The sequence below is a fragment of the Nicotiana sylvestris genome, chromosome 2 (genome assembly GCF_000393655.2).
Source record: "Nicotiana sylvestris chromosome 2, ASM39365v2, whole genome shotgun sequence".
Lineage (NCBI taxonomy): Eukaryota > Viridiplantae > Streptophyta > Magnoliopsida > Solanales > Solanaceae > Nicotiana > Nicotiana sylvestris.
The window spans coordinates 108693209-108711780 of record NC_091058.1 but is presented as its reverse complement, the minus strand read 5'-3'; the positions used below and the strand labels follow the sequence as shown (position 1 = coordinate 108711780).

General features: G+C 36.0%; 1 protein-coding gene across 3 annotated transcripts; it reads right to left on the bottom strand.

The window, feature by feature from the left end:
• Positions 1 to 942: 942 nt before the first annotated feature.
• LOC104244764 (protein MRG1) lies at positions 943 to 11727 on the bottom strand. Of its 3 annotated transcripts, none has more exons than XM_009800260.2 (11): positions 11421 to 11727; positions 10171 to 10224; positions 9962 to 9975; positions 8784 to 8929; positions 8277 to 8312; positions 5696 to 5736; positions 4292 to 4393; positions 3056 to 3135; positions 2397 to 2566; positions 2019 to 2103; positions 943 to 1447 (listed from the first exon to the last, which is right to left on the bottom strand). In XM_009800260.2, exons 1-11 carry the CDS (start codon positions 11553 to 11555, stop codon positions 1357 to 1359), a joined length of 954 nt encoding a protein of 317 aa, XP_009798562.1. In that variant the 5' UTR covers positions 11556 to 11727; the 3' UTR covers positions 943 to 1356. The 3 variants fall into 3 exon arrangements, with proteins under 3 accessions (XP_009798562.1, XP_009798546.1, XP_070024227.1); XM_009800244.2 differs by having other exon boundaries at positions 8769 to 8929; positions 11421 to 11726; XM_070168126.1 differs by lacking the exon at positions 9962 to 9975 and having other exon boundaries at positions 8769 to 8929.
• Between the last annotated feature and the right edge of the window lie 6845 nt (positions 11728 to 18572).

The following is an 18572-nucleotide window of genomic DNA, read 5'->3' as shown; positions in this document are numbered from 1 at the left end:
TGAAAAATCTGATTTGGGTGAAGTTTGGTTTGAAGATGAAAATGTGTTTGGATATACGTTTTCAAAACATATTTTCTAACTTTTTTTGGAAAAAACATGTATATAATTTCCAAATTTTGAAATTTTGGCCCAAAATCAGCAATTAGGGTTATTTTGAGATTTGGGGTTTGAGATTTGAAATTTTGTCAAAACATGAGTTTTAAAAATAAATCCCAAATTTATTTTGGCAAAACTCATGGTCAAACGGGGCCTTAGTGTTCAGCAGTTCAGCTCCATATATCCCTTTACCAGTGAGTTACTTTTAAAAAGTCAAATCATGTAAATTTTTCCTTTATTCCTCCTATCTGTTGTTATATCCCTTTCCAGTCACATTCTAACATGGACGAGCTAAGCTCTTTAGTTATCATTCATCTAAATGACTCCATGCTCATTTTTAGCTATACCTTGACGATACCTTTTAACACATTAATAGCACGTTTGGCCAAGCCGCAAAAATCAGCTTATTTTGATAAGTATTTTTTTTCAAAAGTGTTTTGCTCAAAAGTACTTTTGGTGAAAAGCAGTTTGTGTTTGGCTAATTAGTTTGAAAAACACTTCTGAGCAACAATTAGTGTTTGATCAAGCTTTAAAAAACTGTTTCTAAGTATATTTTTCTCAAAAGTGCTTCTCAAAAAAGTGCTTTCGAGAGAATACTTTTTTCTGCTTCTCCAAAACTGCTTCTGCTTCTCCTCAAAAGCACTTTTTTCCTTCCAAAAGCTTGGTCAAACACCTCAATTTTTGGCCAAAAGTGCTTTTGGCAACAAAAAAAAAATACTTTTGGTCAAAAAGAAGTTTGGTCAAACAGACTATAAATGTTGGACATAAATGTTATACATTTTTTTAATGAAAATAACTGAATCTTGCTAAACGAGTTCCGCCCTTGAAGCGGATGTGAAAGGAGACTGTCCAATCTGAGTATAAAATAGCAACAAACCCTTCCAGTCCCTACGCTATGGTGAAACTAAATGGTACATTGGCTGCTATAAATTGTAAGTGAAGTACAAGATCTAGGGATCATCTACAGTTTTTTATGGCACTCAACTCTACAGGTGCACACAATTTAACAACAATCAGTAAACTATCGTTATAGGCAGGACTTTCCTCTCTTAAGTTGCTCACCTGACTGTTCAAGTCGAAAATGAATGGCACTCCAGAAAAGAAAAAATGAATGATCTACTGTTACAGATCACAACACACAACAACAAACAGTTTGCCTATATTTGCAAGCCATCACCTGTAAGCATATGGCATGTTCAAGAAATACTGCTCATGCTTCTGATGTGACTCATTCCGGCTATGGTTAAATTGGTAGACCGGTCAACTTTCTTTATCATTACCACTTCCTTCAGAAGCTTTGGGACCATCATAAGCAGATAAGAAAAAAGTACCCTGGTTTTTCTGCAAAAACCTGTAACAAACGCATACACAAAATAAAAGCTCATCGCAAAATAATACATCAATACAATAGGTGTTTCCTGAATCCATGTCATCTTGGAAACACTACATCCCTGCCAGGAAAAACTACAATGGAATTCATTAATGTTGCTGTTGAACTGGTTCTTACAGAAGGCAGAAACAATGGATATCTTTTATTCCTTTTTTATTTTTCATCAATTACAATAACAAAAGCACCCTTCCCTTCTGTTGATCATTTATAACAAATCTAATGCAACTCCTTTTCAGGCACATTACCGTAGTAAAGTTAACAATCCAATGTAAGCTAGTGAAATTTCTGCCTGGGTGCTTTCTAGAAGAGAATAGAGAATCATGTGATTAGACCAATAACTTTTAAAAAAAAATACTAGCTAAGACTAATGCAGCAATTATCTAATTAAACCCTCCTTAAACTCTTCAACTTGTTGCTGTTTACTAGGCAGCAGTTCAATCATAAAATAATTCCAAAACATATTATAAAAATAAAAATATAGTAATAAAATAAAAACACTGATAGAAGGAAGTAAAGGAAAAAGAGCATATACTTGAGAAAGTCTAGCAATTTCTGCTGCAAGCGAATCAATGTCTCCTCTTCAATTTTTACATATGCAAGTAACTCAGGCAATTTTACTGCAACATCAGAAACAAATTAAGGTAGGACTTTACAAGTCTCGAGGTTTCATATAAAATATATTTTAAGTTCATGTGAACACATTTAAAACACTGCTGAACATATTTTGTTGAATTGAGACCTAGAGGATGGTTCACAATCTTATCAAAACATTTACTTTTGATAAGTAAAGATACACAAGCGTACAGACAAACATACGAGGATCCTCTGCAGTATGATATTTTTTAAGGTTCACATATCTCTATCTTGGGGTTAATTCAAAAAACGGTGAACATTTAGTACTTCTTCATACCAAAAAGACGCAACAGATGTTCAGCACCATATACACTAGATGGAGAGACATTATCTGAAACTGCTTCATGATACTGTTGGCGCTCCTTCTTGTACAATAAAATAACGGGCAGTGCTTTGTCAAAATAACATCGAATTCCATTCAGTATCTCCCCAACTGAATCAGTCATCCTGCATGTATATTTGGAAGACAAGGATTGGCAGATATATTAAAGAGCAAACTACACCTCCAAGATAAATGCATTTTATTTGCAATCACTGCTCATGCAAAGGTACTTGTGAATAACCTCACAATTTAGCAATAAACCAACTACTAGCTTGACATCCGGTAAGCATAGTTTAATGAACTGACAATATGAAACACTAGGCTATGGGTCCTTAAGGAAATACTGGGGTGGTTTGATAATTTCTTCATCCTGCATGAGTTTTCTTATGGAGTTACCTTTTGAAGGAACCAATATATTCCGACATTGACCATGCAGACTACAGGATGCCATAGCTCCCATAGAAGAATTGTAGGGATGGAATTCAATATACTTAAAGTCTTAAACTTTAACAATCAAAAAGAATGATAGGGATGGAAGAACGAAATAAAGATGCATAACGTCAGCTCAGCAATAAATACACCCTTACATGAAAAGAAAAAGACAAAGCACTTACATCCCGTCCTTTTTGGATCGGTATTCAAGGTACTTGGTCAATATATCATCAACAGTGGGAGATCGTGGGAGCTTCACAAGCTGCAAAGAAGAACACATCCGACTTCATCATATAGCAATTAGGTATAGCAACCAACATCAATAACTAACATCGTCAGAATATAAATGAAAATTATTTGCACTTGTACATTTTAAGTTATTGAAAATTATTTGCACTTTTAGTACTATCGTTCTAACTTTGCAGTTTTGAAGAAGTTATGGTACTACATTGATCCAAATGCTAAAGGATTTTAGGACTTGATGTAATAAAAATGTTAAATAATATCTGGCCTACAGAATATTGATTTTTATGCTGAAGGTTAGTTTAAAGGTTGGTTGTTGGGGGCTTGAGCATATATGGCAAGATGGGCCTCACAGAAGCAGGCCCAATAGCCTTGGTGAGGTCATAATCCTCTTTCATTCATAGCCACAAAAATCATTCAATGTCAACGAAGAAAAGAAAGTTGATAAACTCCAGCATGCCATTTGTAGGGAAGAATACAGATGTGTGGCTGGGCAGATCAATGTCATGTTATCCAATATGAATTATTCTAATCCCAACAGATCCGGTTCAGATTAGCAGGGAGGAACTCAGTCTAGTAAATCAGCATAGATCTCAGACAAATAAGGTATAGCCATCTATTTGTCAGCGTTCTTTTTGGGATTTCAGGTTGAGATAAGATAAGTCAGCAATTCTACTTCTAGTTGATTGCTCTATCATGGGTTTCCCATTATACGTGGCTCTGGTCACTCATCTATGCTCCAACCCTTAACAGTAGAAAATGCTTTACTAGCATCCACAACACGTCTGATACTAGACTCGATTGGAGCACGCCCCCGCTAATCAACTTTAATAGTATGTTTTGAGCTATATTACTTGATAAAAAGACAAATAGAAGTCCATCTCCACGAAACACGGGAACTCAAAAAAGAGCAATCCAAGGTTATATTTTTGTGCCCTGAGTAGGTCCAGTTTCAATAAAGGTCTCGTGCAAGTTTATTCCAAACGAGTTTTCTATCAGCTGCAGAAACAAACAGCTTATTGGTCAGCAACTAGGAACTTCTCACTGAATAGTTGTCACTGTCACTTGTTTGGGAAGCGTAGTAGTCATTGTTGTTGTTGTCATCACTTGTGTCTTAGTCTGTTACTGAGCTTGATAAGACAGATAAACCTAGTCATGATCCTACATATATGTACCTTATTTTGCTGCGTGATGAACTCCCAATCATCAACCAGTTGCTTCTTCAAGGTAGATGGAATCTGAATCTTCACAAGTTTCTCTGCAGATACATTGCCCTTCTGCCATCAAATATCCAAGTTACAAACCAATCTATGATTATTTAAAAGCTAATCCAGCACATCATCAACAAGAAGAAACCTCCCCATGATGGCAAATAATGGCTGAGAAACCTTTTAATAACAAATGTCTTCACAGGCAAACGAAGTGAGATTAGACAGGTATGGGATTGCAGCGTCTAAATCACACAGTATAGGATGACTAAAATGGAGGAGTGCTAAAGGAGTATTATGCGATAAGTAAATACTCTACACAACGATTTAGACCAACAATGTTATATGAAAGTGAATGTTGGGCGTCTATCCACAAGATGAATGCCATAGAAGAATGTATGTCAAGATGGATACGCCCTTAACAAGATTCAACAAGATTAAAAATGATCACATTCGATAGAGGGTGCAAGTAGCACATAAATAAAGTGAGATTGCATGACACCATTTGTTCAAGTGCAACGTAGACTCTCAAATACACATGTTCATAGGTGTGAAACTATAATGATTAAATGTGCAAGAAGGGAATGAGTTAAACCTAAAATCACATGAACAGGCTCAGTTAAAAATTGAATATATAAGGAAAGCAAAGGATCCTGCAGGCAATAGCAGTAATTTGGAATTACAGATTAGTAGTAGTTGTTACACTTACATCAAATCTCATGCTTTCCAGTAGTCTTTTAAGTTTGGTTAGATATCTCTATAGACCTATGTGGGAATAAGTGGGGGATTTAGAGAATCTCTAGTTTTAGAGAACCCTAAATTTGTCTTAAACAGTAAATTATAAAGGACTAGAATAGAGAAGGGTCGATATAGAAGATTCATATAGATGACGCCAGCTAGATTAGAGTTAAATCATAATAAAACTTCAAGTTTGTCAACAACAACCGTTTATCTTTAGTTTCAAACCCATTTCTATTTAAAAGATTATAGTTTTTGAACTTTAAAACTCAATGCGCACTCAAAACTAAGACAGCCAAAAGTATCATTTTAAGGAGGAGGATAACACTTGGAATTCATTTGATATCTATAACTTTCTTTTGGAGATTCATCCAAGATATTAACGGCATTTATTCAGCTGCTCCTACATCAGGGCACTGGGCAGAGGACATAGAAACCAAGGCACAAAAACTTTTCATTCCCTAGCTACATGAATGATCTAGCTCTCTTCAACCCTCCTGTTCCATTGACATCCACTTGCAATTAGAGACTTCTTTTGACTTTGCACCATATACAAAATATATACTTAAACATGTCATCAGCGATAAGAGGGAAAAAAAGGCATTGAGCCATAGAGTCCAGAATTAAGCAAACCTCAGTGCCTGAGTCGGCTTTGCGCTTTTTCCCTTTTGGAACTGCAACACAAGTTCAATTAAAAAGAAATATCTTATAAGCAGATAATTAATAGAAACTAAAAGACTTAACAAACTCAAATATGTCTGATTTTGTGATCCTGAAGCAAAATAGGTGTACTCCAGTGTAGCATGATATGAATAGTAAAAAGTCATCACCTTGACCAACTCAAGGTTATTTCATCTACAATATTCCACAGTGTGATAGTAGACAAATGCCAATTCATCAAAAAAATTAAGGAGAATGCTGTCAGTTATTAGCTTTTTACATCCAATATTGCATGTATTTCTAACTATCGTATCCACTCTACAAGGATGATACCCACAGCTGCGAGAATTTGAGCGGGACTCCACAGTCATCAAGGACTCATAACATTTAACTGGAGTACAAATGCCAATTCATCAAAAAAATTAAGGAGAATGCTGTCAGTTATTAGCTTTTTACATCCAATATTGCATGTATTTCTAACTATCGTATCCACTCTACAAGGATGATACCCACAGCTGCGAGAATTTGAGCGGGACTCCACAGTCATCAAGGACTCATAACATTTAACTGGATCTAATAACTCAAAATCTTTTGTATAAGTTGTCATCAGAGAATATCAATTTGAATGAAGCCATACAACATGATTGAGTTATACTAATGTTTATGTACTGCCTAGATACAGCTTCCTTCAGTTAAATGTCAAAAGCCAGTCAAATTGCCAAATCTTTAACCTCGGTTAAACCTCTAATACAAAAGTTTAGACTAAATAATGAATACATGCCAGCAATCATAGAAGTCAATAGAAATCATAACATACATTTTTTAGAGAAAATTAGAAGAAAGAAGTGTGCCGTGCCACTGTAAAATCCCTAACTGCAACTACAAAATAACTGTTTCTCTTAATTCATTTTCGAAACTTTGGATGGTCGGCTCTCCCTTCTCAATGGTAGAATAGAGAAATATGTGCAAGCAAGTCTATCATAAGCATAAAGCAAAGGCGAGAGATTCTAGAAATTACCACTTCTCTTCCATAATCTTTTGTTTTATGACCCCGGTTAGTTTTACATACAAAAAAATGAGTCCCACTTTCTCTGAGCACACTCAAAAGATATGTCAACTATTGAAGATCTGAGGTTGGGGCCTTTGAATCCCTTTGTTTCTTCTGTTATAACCAAAGCCAATCATTACTTCTCCTCTGCAATCACATATTGTTTCTTGGCTATCCTTCTGATTTTCCTCCTTTTCTTAGTTCTCTTCCACCTATGCTTAACATCCTAGTACATGCATCACGTCTTTCCCCGGAAAAAGGCATGCGATCCATACTGAAGCTGAGTCTTATCATCCACCAGACATGCTTGATATGATACCCTCACAAATGTAATTACCTCAGTATTCTAATTGATTTGCCAGACGGAGAAAACACCGCTAGATAATGTGAGGGGGTTCCTCATACTTGTAGTATCAAAAACATTTGATTTAGGCGGCTTAAACATGAGATTAAACTTTTGTGAGAAAAATGTACATGGCCTAAAATGCATAATGTATCAAATGATCATCAATCATGTCAAAAAATAGTTAGTACGTAACTAGGTTTGGGATAAAATTTCCAGTATATGCAAGAAGACTATTGTCTAAAACATTAATTTTACAACTAAAAAGAAATTAAGGCAACCTGCAATGATAATTTGTTTTAAAAGAAGTTAGGGTTGAGGTCCAGGATACCTGATTCGTCAGTACACCCCTTGCACGTAAATTTTATCAACAGTCCAAATTTCCATAAATTCATATATTTAGGTTGCAAATTTGGTTGAAAGAAACCGCAAATCAGGCACACACCCAACATTGAGTGTCCATGATGCCTGAGAGAGCTTTAGGGCTAACCATGTCCAAATTATCAAAGGACCAACTCAGCCGGAGTTGAAACATTTAGAGGAAAGCAATTATTCCATCCCAATGCAAATGTGGGATTTCCTTGCTTGTCTAAGTTCGAAACGGAAGCATTAGAATGTTTTCCATGTTTCTTTAGACAATGCTTTACAGTCAGTTACTTTCCAATATGGACAAACATTTATTTTTTCCCCAAATGGAAAAATATCTTTAACTACGGTTCAGTTCTACAAGGCTCCGATAGAACTCCAGACTAATGAACTTTTTGAAGTTCGATGCTCCCGTTCTTCCCTGCAGTATCCTAGTGTAAGGGAAATAAATGTGGATAGAGGAGAAGACGAAGGAAGGCAGGAAGAATCATGAAACAATTTTGGAGGTAGATCTTCCTGAAAAGAAGATGCATCTATGTTCTTGCTTAAAAAAGAAAAAAGGGAAAGTCCGAAATCAAAGAAATTCCCGTATCCCCCAAAAAAGGTAAACTAGGGATTTTACAATTTTATAAAAACCTGCTTCACTTATGTGGAGGACGCTGGGCATGCTTAACTTTTGGCTTTATTATTACCTACCTCCCCCCCCCTTCCCACCCCACCCCAAAAAAAAATACCAATGCAGAAAGCAATCACTTAGTTTAAAGAAATGAATAATCAAAATTATAAGATACCCATACCATTGCTCTTAGTGTCTTCTTTATCCAGTTTAACATCTGCAAATGAAAAGTAAGTTAGAAACAACAATGACACTCAATCCCGAGATCTAATACTCCACCCAGTTATGAGATCCTTTCCTTCAGAGGAGATACATAACCAGAAGGCATTTGGTTTTGTAGTTAATGTCCACTATTAGATATGCCAGAACTTTTGAAATTGAAAACATGAGGTACAACAAGAAAAGGAGTTAATGCATTTTTTCTTAAGTTATGCTAGACATGATTTACAACCTTAACTTTGGTTATGTTTCCATTTATTCACTGAGGTACTTGACAAACATCTCTAAGGAACTAATCTTTTGGAATTTAGTCCTACCAATTATTGGCTTTCAATCAGCTAAATCTCCAAATATTTGACCTCAAAGAAAGACATCAGGAGTAATATTGAGTCCATAAACAAGTCATAAACATCGAGAGATTATGCAAAAAATAAGTATTTCCACAACCAGATACCTAGAGAAGACACACCAGCTGAGCTTTTTGGCTTTGCCTGCGCTGATCGTCCAGATTTAGTATTTTTTTCCATGCCCTGCTTCTTGTCTAGTGCCTGCTGCTTCAAGACGTTGTCTTCCGTGTGCTTCATCAGGCGGTCAGTGCCTACCCATTCATCCCAACTGTTGCAAGACATAGTTTCAGTAATTAGTCTTGCTGAATACACTTACAATTAACAATATTCAACTACAACCTCCAAAATTCAGTTTGAATTAAACAAAAAACTAGCTTCACATTTTACTGCAGAACCTGACATACACAGCTATGTAATATAGCTATTATTCCCAGTCGCATGAAAAGGTTCTGGGGTCTGGAGTGCCAAGTTCATAGAATCTAATTTCCGTATAAATTTAGACAGCAATTGCTTTTCTTTTGGTAAATTTATGTTGTTAGAAACACACCACACTGTAAATGATTTTTTATAAATTAAAAATATTTGAAAAAAGATCATAGTCAAAGAAAGAGCTTGACTCTCCAAATAGTAACAGTACCAGGTAAAATAAGATAGAGGGAATTCAATATTGTGAATGTGTATTCAATAAATCCTTATATAGACAAAAAAGTTGAGGGACTTTGTAATACTCCGTCCTTTTCTATTTGAACATCATGGTTTGAACTTCAATGGGTAGATAGGTTTATTTCATATATTAAGCAAAGGTTAGTGCTTATGGAGAATAGTAAAAGTAGATCCTATGTAAAGTATTAAATCTTCCAATAATTCCCAATTCCGGGAAAAGGACATTCCTTTTGCAACAGATTGAAACGGAAAGAACACGTTTAATTTGAAATAAAAGGAGCATGTAGTTGAAATGATAGATATAAAACTTCACTATTAACATACAAGACCAAATTCGTTGTGCTACCTGAGGCTTTCCAAATTAAAATCATGCATTCATAATTGTCCTTTACATCCAGAGCAGCACAACATTTTTAAATCTAATTTGTCATATAACCACCATAATCAACATATCGAAATATATTCATGTCTCTTGCTCAAGGACTAGCTCCTTTGGAGCAGGACATTCAAACCAAAAACGTTAAGGCAGCATTTACAACGAACAATCAGTTGGTCAACCTTTCAAATTCTGGTGTAAATTGCTATTTATATGATACTCTTGAATTGAAAACTTTTTACAAGAACTTCATAGACTCACTTTTTGTTCCATCCCTGCAATTTAAAATAAATAAAAACGAGTATTAATTCTCGATATCGTTGCGAATATTGAAAGAAATTTAAACAAGCTAAGAATGTAAGGCTATTAACCTATTCTACAAGTTCTTTCACATCTGTTAACTAAAGAATCTCCAAATTTAATTTTTATATATAAAGCATAAGGTGAAAGAAGATGAATATTAAACTTACAAGGTAATGAACAAAGTATCTCCATTCATTCTTCCTTAGCTCTGCTTTTTGAACCTTCACAGTAGAAAAACATAGATCGCATTAGGGTGTAGCAAGAAGCTTGTGGCCAGCAATAAGTAGCATGGTTTAATTTTTTTTGATAAGGAGTAGCATGGTTTAATCAGGGTGCTAAAATTTGTAGAAGGCGACAGTACGTCATTGTACACATGATTATTTTCCATATACAGAAGAAACTTTCCCTTGTAAGAAATATACTAATTCACAAATAGTGCTTTCAAAAGCGAAATGCGCATAAAAGCAACAAGTCTCGACTCTTGAGAGCTATAAGCAAGCAGCAAAATGCACATATTCTCAAAGTAAAGAGCATGTTTAGAGAAAATACAGGAATTACCACCAACATGAGCAAATTTAGTAATTCAATGGTCCAATATACAACGGCGAAAGCACTAATCCCAATTCGCAACAACTGAAATTAAATATCAGTAAAGTGTATATTTGTTTTTAAAAAATTTATTTTTATTATACGTAGGGGGAGGGAAAACGGGGAGGGGATTACTAGGTGGAAAATCGAACCCTCACCGACAAGGTGAAAATTCAAGTAATCAACCAACCGGGCTATTAAGATTTCCCAGTAAAGTGCAATTTCAATAAGCTAAGTAGTACTTTGTTTTACAACCGAGAAATCCCCGAGGGTCAATTGCACACGGTTCAAAACTCAGAGGAAAATGGGTCCGCCACTCTACCCTTCTCCACTTAAATATCAGGTCTTTGCCTGCAACAAGGTTCAAACCCATGACTTCCACCTAACCCACATATCACGCACTATGTCTCTTCAGTAATATACCTACAAGAGATGAGGCTAACAATCCTCAGCATAAGAACCATATCTCGTCTAGAGTTGCATTCTCCTTGCACAGAAGCATGATTAGCAAAGAAGGTTGGGTAACTGTAATGGGTCAAAAGCTGAAGTAGAATTCCCCAAAATCACTTCCAGTTCGTATACACAGATCACCCATAGTTGCAGGGAAAATAAAATAATGATACAAAATCTCAACCAATAATCAAACATATAATCAGAGTAGATATAAAATAGCCGAGATTTTTGTTACATTCAATTGCGATAAACACCAAATCCAGGAGAACATACGTGCGATAGAAGGCATCGGAGTTCAATTTCCACAATTAATTACAGCATTTCAACTAAATTAGCGATTTCTGTGTAAAAAGAAAAGGCAAGTTAAGAAACGTGCCTTTGCTTCGTAGATGCGAGGGCCATGATAGGCAAGAACCTTCTCGCCTTCGGTGTAGACACTAGGTTTTGAGTCGGGCACGTCGCCAGAGGAGTTGTCGCTGTCGGTAGCAGAGTCGTCTTTGGAGCTAACCATTTCCGATTACCAGAGGGTTTCGACAAGTATCTCTTGGCCGTATACGACGGGGAAGCGACGGTGGATTTGTTTCCCACTTCTTTATCGGTTTCAAAATTAAAGGGACCAGTGAACCTGTGCCGCTGCATTTGTGCGCGTGGCTCTTTAAACCCCTTCGGATATTGCACTAATCAGTAGTATTGCCTAAAATAAGCACTTACCATTTTATATTAGTAAACAATAATTATTATTTTCTTTTCTTTCTTCTTTTACTAATTTCTACCACTGTGCTGCTATCGAACAAACTAAATTCCTTTTCATTTCTAATTCTCGTTTGCAATTACATTTGTATAGACGACGAGAGTATTTTACCTAGTGGGATTAACTATTTAGTGAACCTAGAAGAAGAGGATTAGGTTGACTGAATTAAAGTGATAAATATGGAGGGTTTATGTTTTCTTACTATAAGAAGTAAGAAATAAACCTTTCTCCTTTCAAATAAAACTTTTTGCTCGGTATTTTTGGATGGAAAAGGCCAAGTATAAGTTTTCTGTTTTGTAGGGTCTATCACGCAGAAGATCCCTCAATTACGCAAAATGATGAAGCAAACTCATTTTAGTTTAGTCGGTAACAGGAAAATCACTCAATTTTTTCTAGTGCACACAAATAGTCACTCAATCAAAATTATCAATATTTTCTGTGAAATAAAATGACATGACAGTCTACATGAAATTTTTTATTATTTGATCAAATAACACCCAAATAAAACACAAAAAATCTACCCATACACCTAACCCGTCCTGACCGGCTAAATAAAAATCCATCCACTTAATAAAATAAACACTAAATAATAACCCAAAAGAGCCATCATTTCACGCAACTCACTTCTTCTTCTTCATGGTTTCAACATGGAGTTGGAACATCGAGTAGAAAAAATAAAAAATCTCAAAGAAAGGGATTCATCTCTTCTCCTCAATTATTGTTTAATGTGGAACTGAATCACTGCCGGGGTATTGCACAGAAAATGAGAGAAAATGAGGTACCCTTAATAAATATTATTATTTTTGTCTTTATATGGTAAAATTTTTAACTTGTTATCTGTTGTTATCAAAGAACAACATGTGAAGGTTAGATTACCAACTTTTGTTAAGTGGTGTTCCTTATTTAGAAAATATTTTATCATCTTGGCAGGCATAACTCTAAATGAATTTAGTGACTGGAACTCTTTTTCATAATCAAATGGAAATAAAGTAGGAGAGGCTGAGGGCGAAGTTCCAGGAAGCGTTGCTGCTATATTTACAAGGCCCAAATTTATGGAATAGCTTCTTGATTGTTTTTGGGTGAATGGGTGAAGAAATGAATTGGTACTTTAGCGTGAAATGATGGTCTGAGGGTTTTGGTTAGTGTTTCGTGTTTATTTTATTAAGTGAGTCTGTTTTTATTTAGCAAGTTCGATCGGGTCGGGTGTATGGGTAGATTTTTTATGTTTTGTTTGGATATTATTTGGCAAAATAATAAAAAATTTCCGCGAGGACTGCTATGTCATTTCATTCCACATGAAATATTGATACTTCTATTGAATGACTATTTGTGTGCACTAGGAAAAGTTAAGTGATTTTGCTGTTACAAAACTAAAGTAAAGTGACTTTATTCCATCATTTTGCATAGTGTTTAACCAAAAAATAGAAATTTCGGTCAAAGCTTATTTGTAGAAAAACTCAGGTTACTGATAATCAAATATAAAATAAATAAGAGAAATGTACTTTAACAATAGCAGAATAAGTAAAAGAAAGCAGAGTAAATCGTTGTATTCCAATAATATTATGTGTCTTACAAATGTTATTTCTCTCATTTTATAGCTATTTCTAAGTAATACGTTTTTTTCTCTCGTAACAGAGTCATTATGAGTAATTAATGACATTTAATGTAACGTTATAATTGGTAATCGTAACTGTTTCGTGAAGATTCTATAATGGTTTCTATCATTGATGCTCATTAATTATGGATAATACGTATTTATACTTTTTGCTATCTAGGTTCATTCTTCCAACGTCTCTTCAAATCACCAAAAGGCCCGAGTAACCGTTCCTTCCTGTTTTCTTGAATCTTTGTCTGTGCATGTTAAGGTTCGTGCCTCTTCGACTATTCTTTTGCCAGCTGCCTTTCTGTTATTGATCCACGTGTCTTGACATATCAGCACTTATTTAATTCCAAATGATAACTTGATTTTTTTCAATACAAATAATCCCCCCACTTGCCATTTATTTATCAATTTAATATTTGGGAATTGGACCTCATAAAAGCGGCAATTTTGCCGCCATTCTTCGTATCATTATAACTTCTCCAAAACTGATGCTTCGCATGTCACTTCCATTTAATGCTTGTGACACGTGGTGGCTTTTGATTGGTTCTGCAACCCTTCAGCGCCTTTTGAGGCTTTTTCCGACTTGCATCAATCACGAAGTGACAGTTCTCATTATGACGTTCCCATTATTACCTTTTTTGACGGTTGCCTTTGGGTATAAATATAACCTTTTTCTTTACCTTTTCATAAAAGCTTTCCATCTTTGAATATTCATTCTTGTCTTCTTCCTCCTACAGGTATGTCTTCTTCGAACTCTAATCCCTGAAGAGTACCTATTGTCGATGAACTTCCCCTTGATCCTATTAGAAGCAGAAGAGGGGGAAGATTACATAGTTTGGGATACCTATACGAAGTGCTCATTTACCCCCCCACTAGGTTCTACCCCTCCTTCTATAACTAGGGGTTCCCTTTCACATAGATCTTCTTCTAGAAGTAGAGATTCTAATGAACCAGTTCGTGAACCTTTAGTAGATGAAATTGTCCCCTTCTGGACTTTCTTTTTACACTGATAGGGAATCAATTAGGAACCAAGTTTCTTCTATGTCTTCTCTCGATCGTGCTGATGTTTACCCTTCTCAGATTACTGAAGGTTTAATCTCTGTTGTCCGTAGGGATTGCCGTTGGAAATCTGATTTTCCCATCATAATTCCTAATGCAAATCAAAGAATCACATCCTACATGACTGGATTTTCTTTCGTGTATACATATCCCTTTACACTGAATTTTAAACCTCCCATTGATCCTGTTATTATTAAATTTTGTCGTTTTTTTAATGTTTGTCTAGGACAAATTGGCCCCATTTATGTAGAGGGATGTTGCTTGTCTAAGGCATTTAGCTAGTTTGGCTAATTTGCCTTTTACTTTTTTCCATTTGATCCATCTCTACTCCCCTAAGCTATTCCGACATGGGATCTTTACTTTGGTGGCGAGGAGTAAGAGAGTTTTAGCCAGCCCCGAGGATTACAAGAACTATGGCTGGTATGCCAGATTTGTTGTTGCTCCTACTGTAGGATTAGTTGGTGAAGAGAATGTACCATTCCCTGAAAAGTGAAATTTTGCACGTAAGTTTACTTTTGCAACATTCTCTCTTCTTTTTTCTTCGTTTTGAAGGGATTTGTTTTTCCCGCGGCAGTTTTAACTTTTCTCTTTTTTTTTTCTCAGCAACCATAGGAACTGTTGATGAGATTCTCAATTTCCGTGATTGGGTAGAGAAATTATTGATTGTTGCTCCGATGGAAGGTAGATCTTGGAAAAACATTTCTCACAGGTTTGGTTGGAAGGTTAAAACTCATGGTAAATACTTCACCTCTTTTCTGTTTTCGTTCACCTTTCCCTTAGAATTTATTTGACCCTTCTTTTTATCAGGGTTTCCTATTCGCGGTGTAAGTGTCGATACAATCGTGGCTTCCAGAGTTTCTTTGGCAAGAGCTCAAGATATAATTTTGAGTTCTTCATCGAAAAGGAAGGTTGATGTGACCCAGGGTTCCGAGGAGGAAGAAGAACATGATGGAAGCTCTTTGATTAGAAGGTCGCGGGCCAGAAAACGTGTCTTTTCAGATGACGAAGCTACTCCTCGTTCTGTTTCCATAACTGAGCCTGTTGAAGCCACCTTGGTAAGCTCTGACGATGATACACATGTGGTTGCTCGTGGCTCTGATGAACATCTCTTTTCTCGTGGGTTTGATAGTGAAAATTTGGATTTGGTGTCTGATGAAGTACATCTTGCCTTTTATACCGTGTCTGCCCCTATGGAACGTTCTTTGCTAGTTTTTACTACTATCGTTTCTGCTCCACCCCAAGCTGTTATGACTTCCTCTACAATCCCCATTACTATTATTTCTCATACTGAGATTGGTTCTTCTAGTGAGAGTAGAGCGATGAAGCAGATTATCATTGAGGTCCCTGCTAATGGTAATCTTTTGAAAAAGTCAGGTCAGGCTGATGTATGGTTAAAACCTTTGATTGGTCCGGTTGAAAAGTCCAAGCTAGAAAGTCATAGCTCTTTGACTTGGATGAATGACATAGTACAATCGTCTTTGAAGGTATTGATTTCTTTTTACATTTATTCCATTCTCCTTTTATTAAAACTTTTACCCCTTTTTTGTTTAGATCAATCTCATTGGTACAGAGATGATAAAAAGGGTTTCCCATATGGAGCAGTTGATGCATGATTACCAAGTTGAAGCAGACAATTGGAAAGAACAATATGAAAGTTTTCAGCTTGATATGGAAGTTTTAGAAGAAAATAAGTGTACCTTAGAGCAACAGTTGAAGGTCTTGATTTCAGAATTAGTAGTTGAAAAAGCTTCTTCCAATCAAGCAAGCAAGGATAAAAATCTCCTTGAATCATCATTTTCCGAACAACTCTCCAAAGCCAGTAAAGAGATCAGAAGGTTGAAGGTCTTGCTGGACGAGAAAGAAGTTTATGTAGGTGAACCTGTTCAGACTCTCACCCCGACCCAAGAAGATCTTCATGTGTCTTCTGATAAGGTCAGATTTTTGGAGAGTTCACTCGCCCCTTTGCAATCTTCTTATGATGCTGCTTTGGCTGAGAGGGAGGAGCTCAAGAATGAAATTGATCAATGGGAAAGAGATTATGAGGTCCTTGAGGACAAAGCTGCTGTTGAAGTGAGTTGGGATATTTTGAACACACGCCATGATACCCTTGTGGAGGCTAGCCAATAGGGTTTTAACTTGGATGCTGAGTTAACTAAAATAAAAGAAACCATTGAAAAAACTCAACAAGGCCAAAGTTTTCCTTCTCCCATGGCTGATACTCCCGAGTACGTTGAAGCTAATCCAAGTGTGGTGGATGCCCAGCTCCTTCAGACCAAATCGAGCCTTCTATTGCTGATGATGCCGTTTTAGACTCTTCTTCTGTTCCTTAGTGAAAGTTTATGAAGTTTGACTCCCTTTTTTTCCTTTTTGGTGGAATTGGTGATATTACCCCTGGTCCCATTTGGGGGTTATATTTTTGGTGATGACAAGTCTCCAGGTCTTTTTGGGGAACTTTGTAAAAATGACAACCAGTTTAAGACTAAGTTCATACTTAGTTTAAACTTAATATTATAAAATTTTTGTTTCAACTCAACTCTCTTGAGTTTCTATTTCTCTCTTTTTGCCTTGTTTTTTTTAAGTCCAAGGTCTTAATTCGTGGGTTTCTATCTTACCCTTGTTGCATTTTCTTTTTTAAAAGAGAAAATGCTTTATTAACTTCATGGATCTTTGAATCAAACATGAATGTATAAAAGAGGGCCCTTTTATATATGACACTTAATGAAGAAGACGTCTCAACTTCATAATGGTATAAACATACAGAAGGAGAAATAGGAACACACATGTTTTCTTGAAGTAACTTTGATAAAGTTTTCATTCAAACTTTGTCAAGTTTAGATAACATCTTACATGTATTTGACTATCTTCTATTACTCTTCCGTAACTGTTTTCTTTACAATAGATTTACAAAACATAAAAATTCAAGGTTTTTTTTATGACCCATGGCTAAATACTACCTTTAACCTAAACATTCGTAACATTTTGAAATCTGTATCTATAAGTGTTTTCTTTACAGGTTTTTGGATCAGACTCGCGTTTTAGGCTCGTGATTTTGCTCTGAACTTGAATAGACTTTAGGCTTGACTTGAAATTTAATCATTTCAGCCTTCTTTGCCTTCCTTATACATGCATCATATGCATATTATATAGTCCCCCAAGTGTTTGAGCTTTGAAGTATGAAATCTCGAGCACTTTATTATTCCTTCCATGTGGTCCTTTTCCTGAAAAGGAAAAACATACAGGACTCGGAGGTACGATTTTAGATGAAGATTGCTTAACCCATTAAATTTTCATCAGAATAGTTATAACCCTAGACCGAGAATTATGTCCTTTCCACGTGTCTTTCAGGTTGTAATTCATCATTTAGTACGAGTTAGCTTTCTGCCTATCATCTAAAATCGTTAGTAAAATTTTAATAATTCAAAAATAATAATCTCTAATGAGGATACCTGCCCGGTGGTGTTTTCTTTCCTTAGAAGTAGTATCTCCTCAGGTGAACAACATTCCAGTTTGAAGGTAGAATCTTGCCATCCAACGTTTCGAGCTCGTATGCTCCTTTTCCTGCGATACCATGAACCTTATAAGACCCTTCTCAAGTTGGACTTAACTTTCCTGCATTGGCAGCCCTTGCGGATTGGAAAACTTTCTTGAGTATGTAGTCCCCAATCTTGAAGTATCTGAGACGAGCTTTACGATTTTAATACCGTTCAATAACTTGTTTTTTGTGTTGCTATCCTTATTAGTGCATTTTCCCTTCTTTCTTCAATTAAATCCAGGTTTACCCGCAACTCTTCTTTGTTCGATTCTTCAGTAGCTTGAGTATATCTCTTACTTGGTTCCCCTATCTCGATTGGAATTAAGGCTTCAGCTTCGTACACAAGTGAAAATGGTGTTTCCCCCATACTCGTTTTTGATGTTGTTCAGTAAGCCCATAATACTCCGGGTAGTACCTCCGGCCAATTTGTTGATTCAGCTTGTCCGTTACCCACCAAATGGTAAGGAGTTGAAGTAATCCTTTTAATTCGCCAACTTTGGAAAAATTCTATGATTTGTGCACCTATAAATTACGGGCCGTTATCACATACGATTTCCTTTGGTACCCCAAATAGTCATATGAT

What these genes read in the sequence shown, in the direction of transcription:
- LOC104244764 (XM_009800244.2), bottom strand. Translation starts at nt 11,555, where the DNA reads ATGGTTAGCTCCAAAGACGACTCTGCTACCGACAGCGACAACTCCTCT. An exon ending in CTCGCATCTACGAAGCAAAG is followed by an intron (nt 10,225 to 11,420) that starts GCACGTTTCTTA and finishes TCTACTGTGAAG; the next exon opens with GTTCAAAAAGCAGAGCTAAG. An exon ending in CGATCCAAAAAGGACGGGAT is followed by an intron (nt 2,567 to 3,055) that starts GTAAGTGCTTTG and finishes ATATACATGCAG; the next exon opens with GATGACTGATTCAGTTGGGG.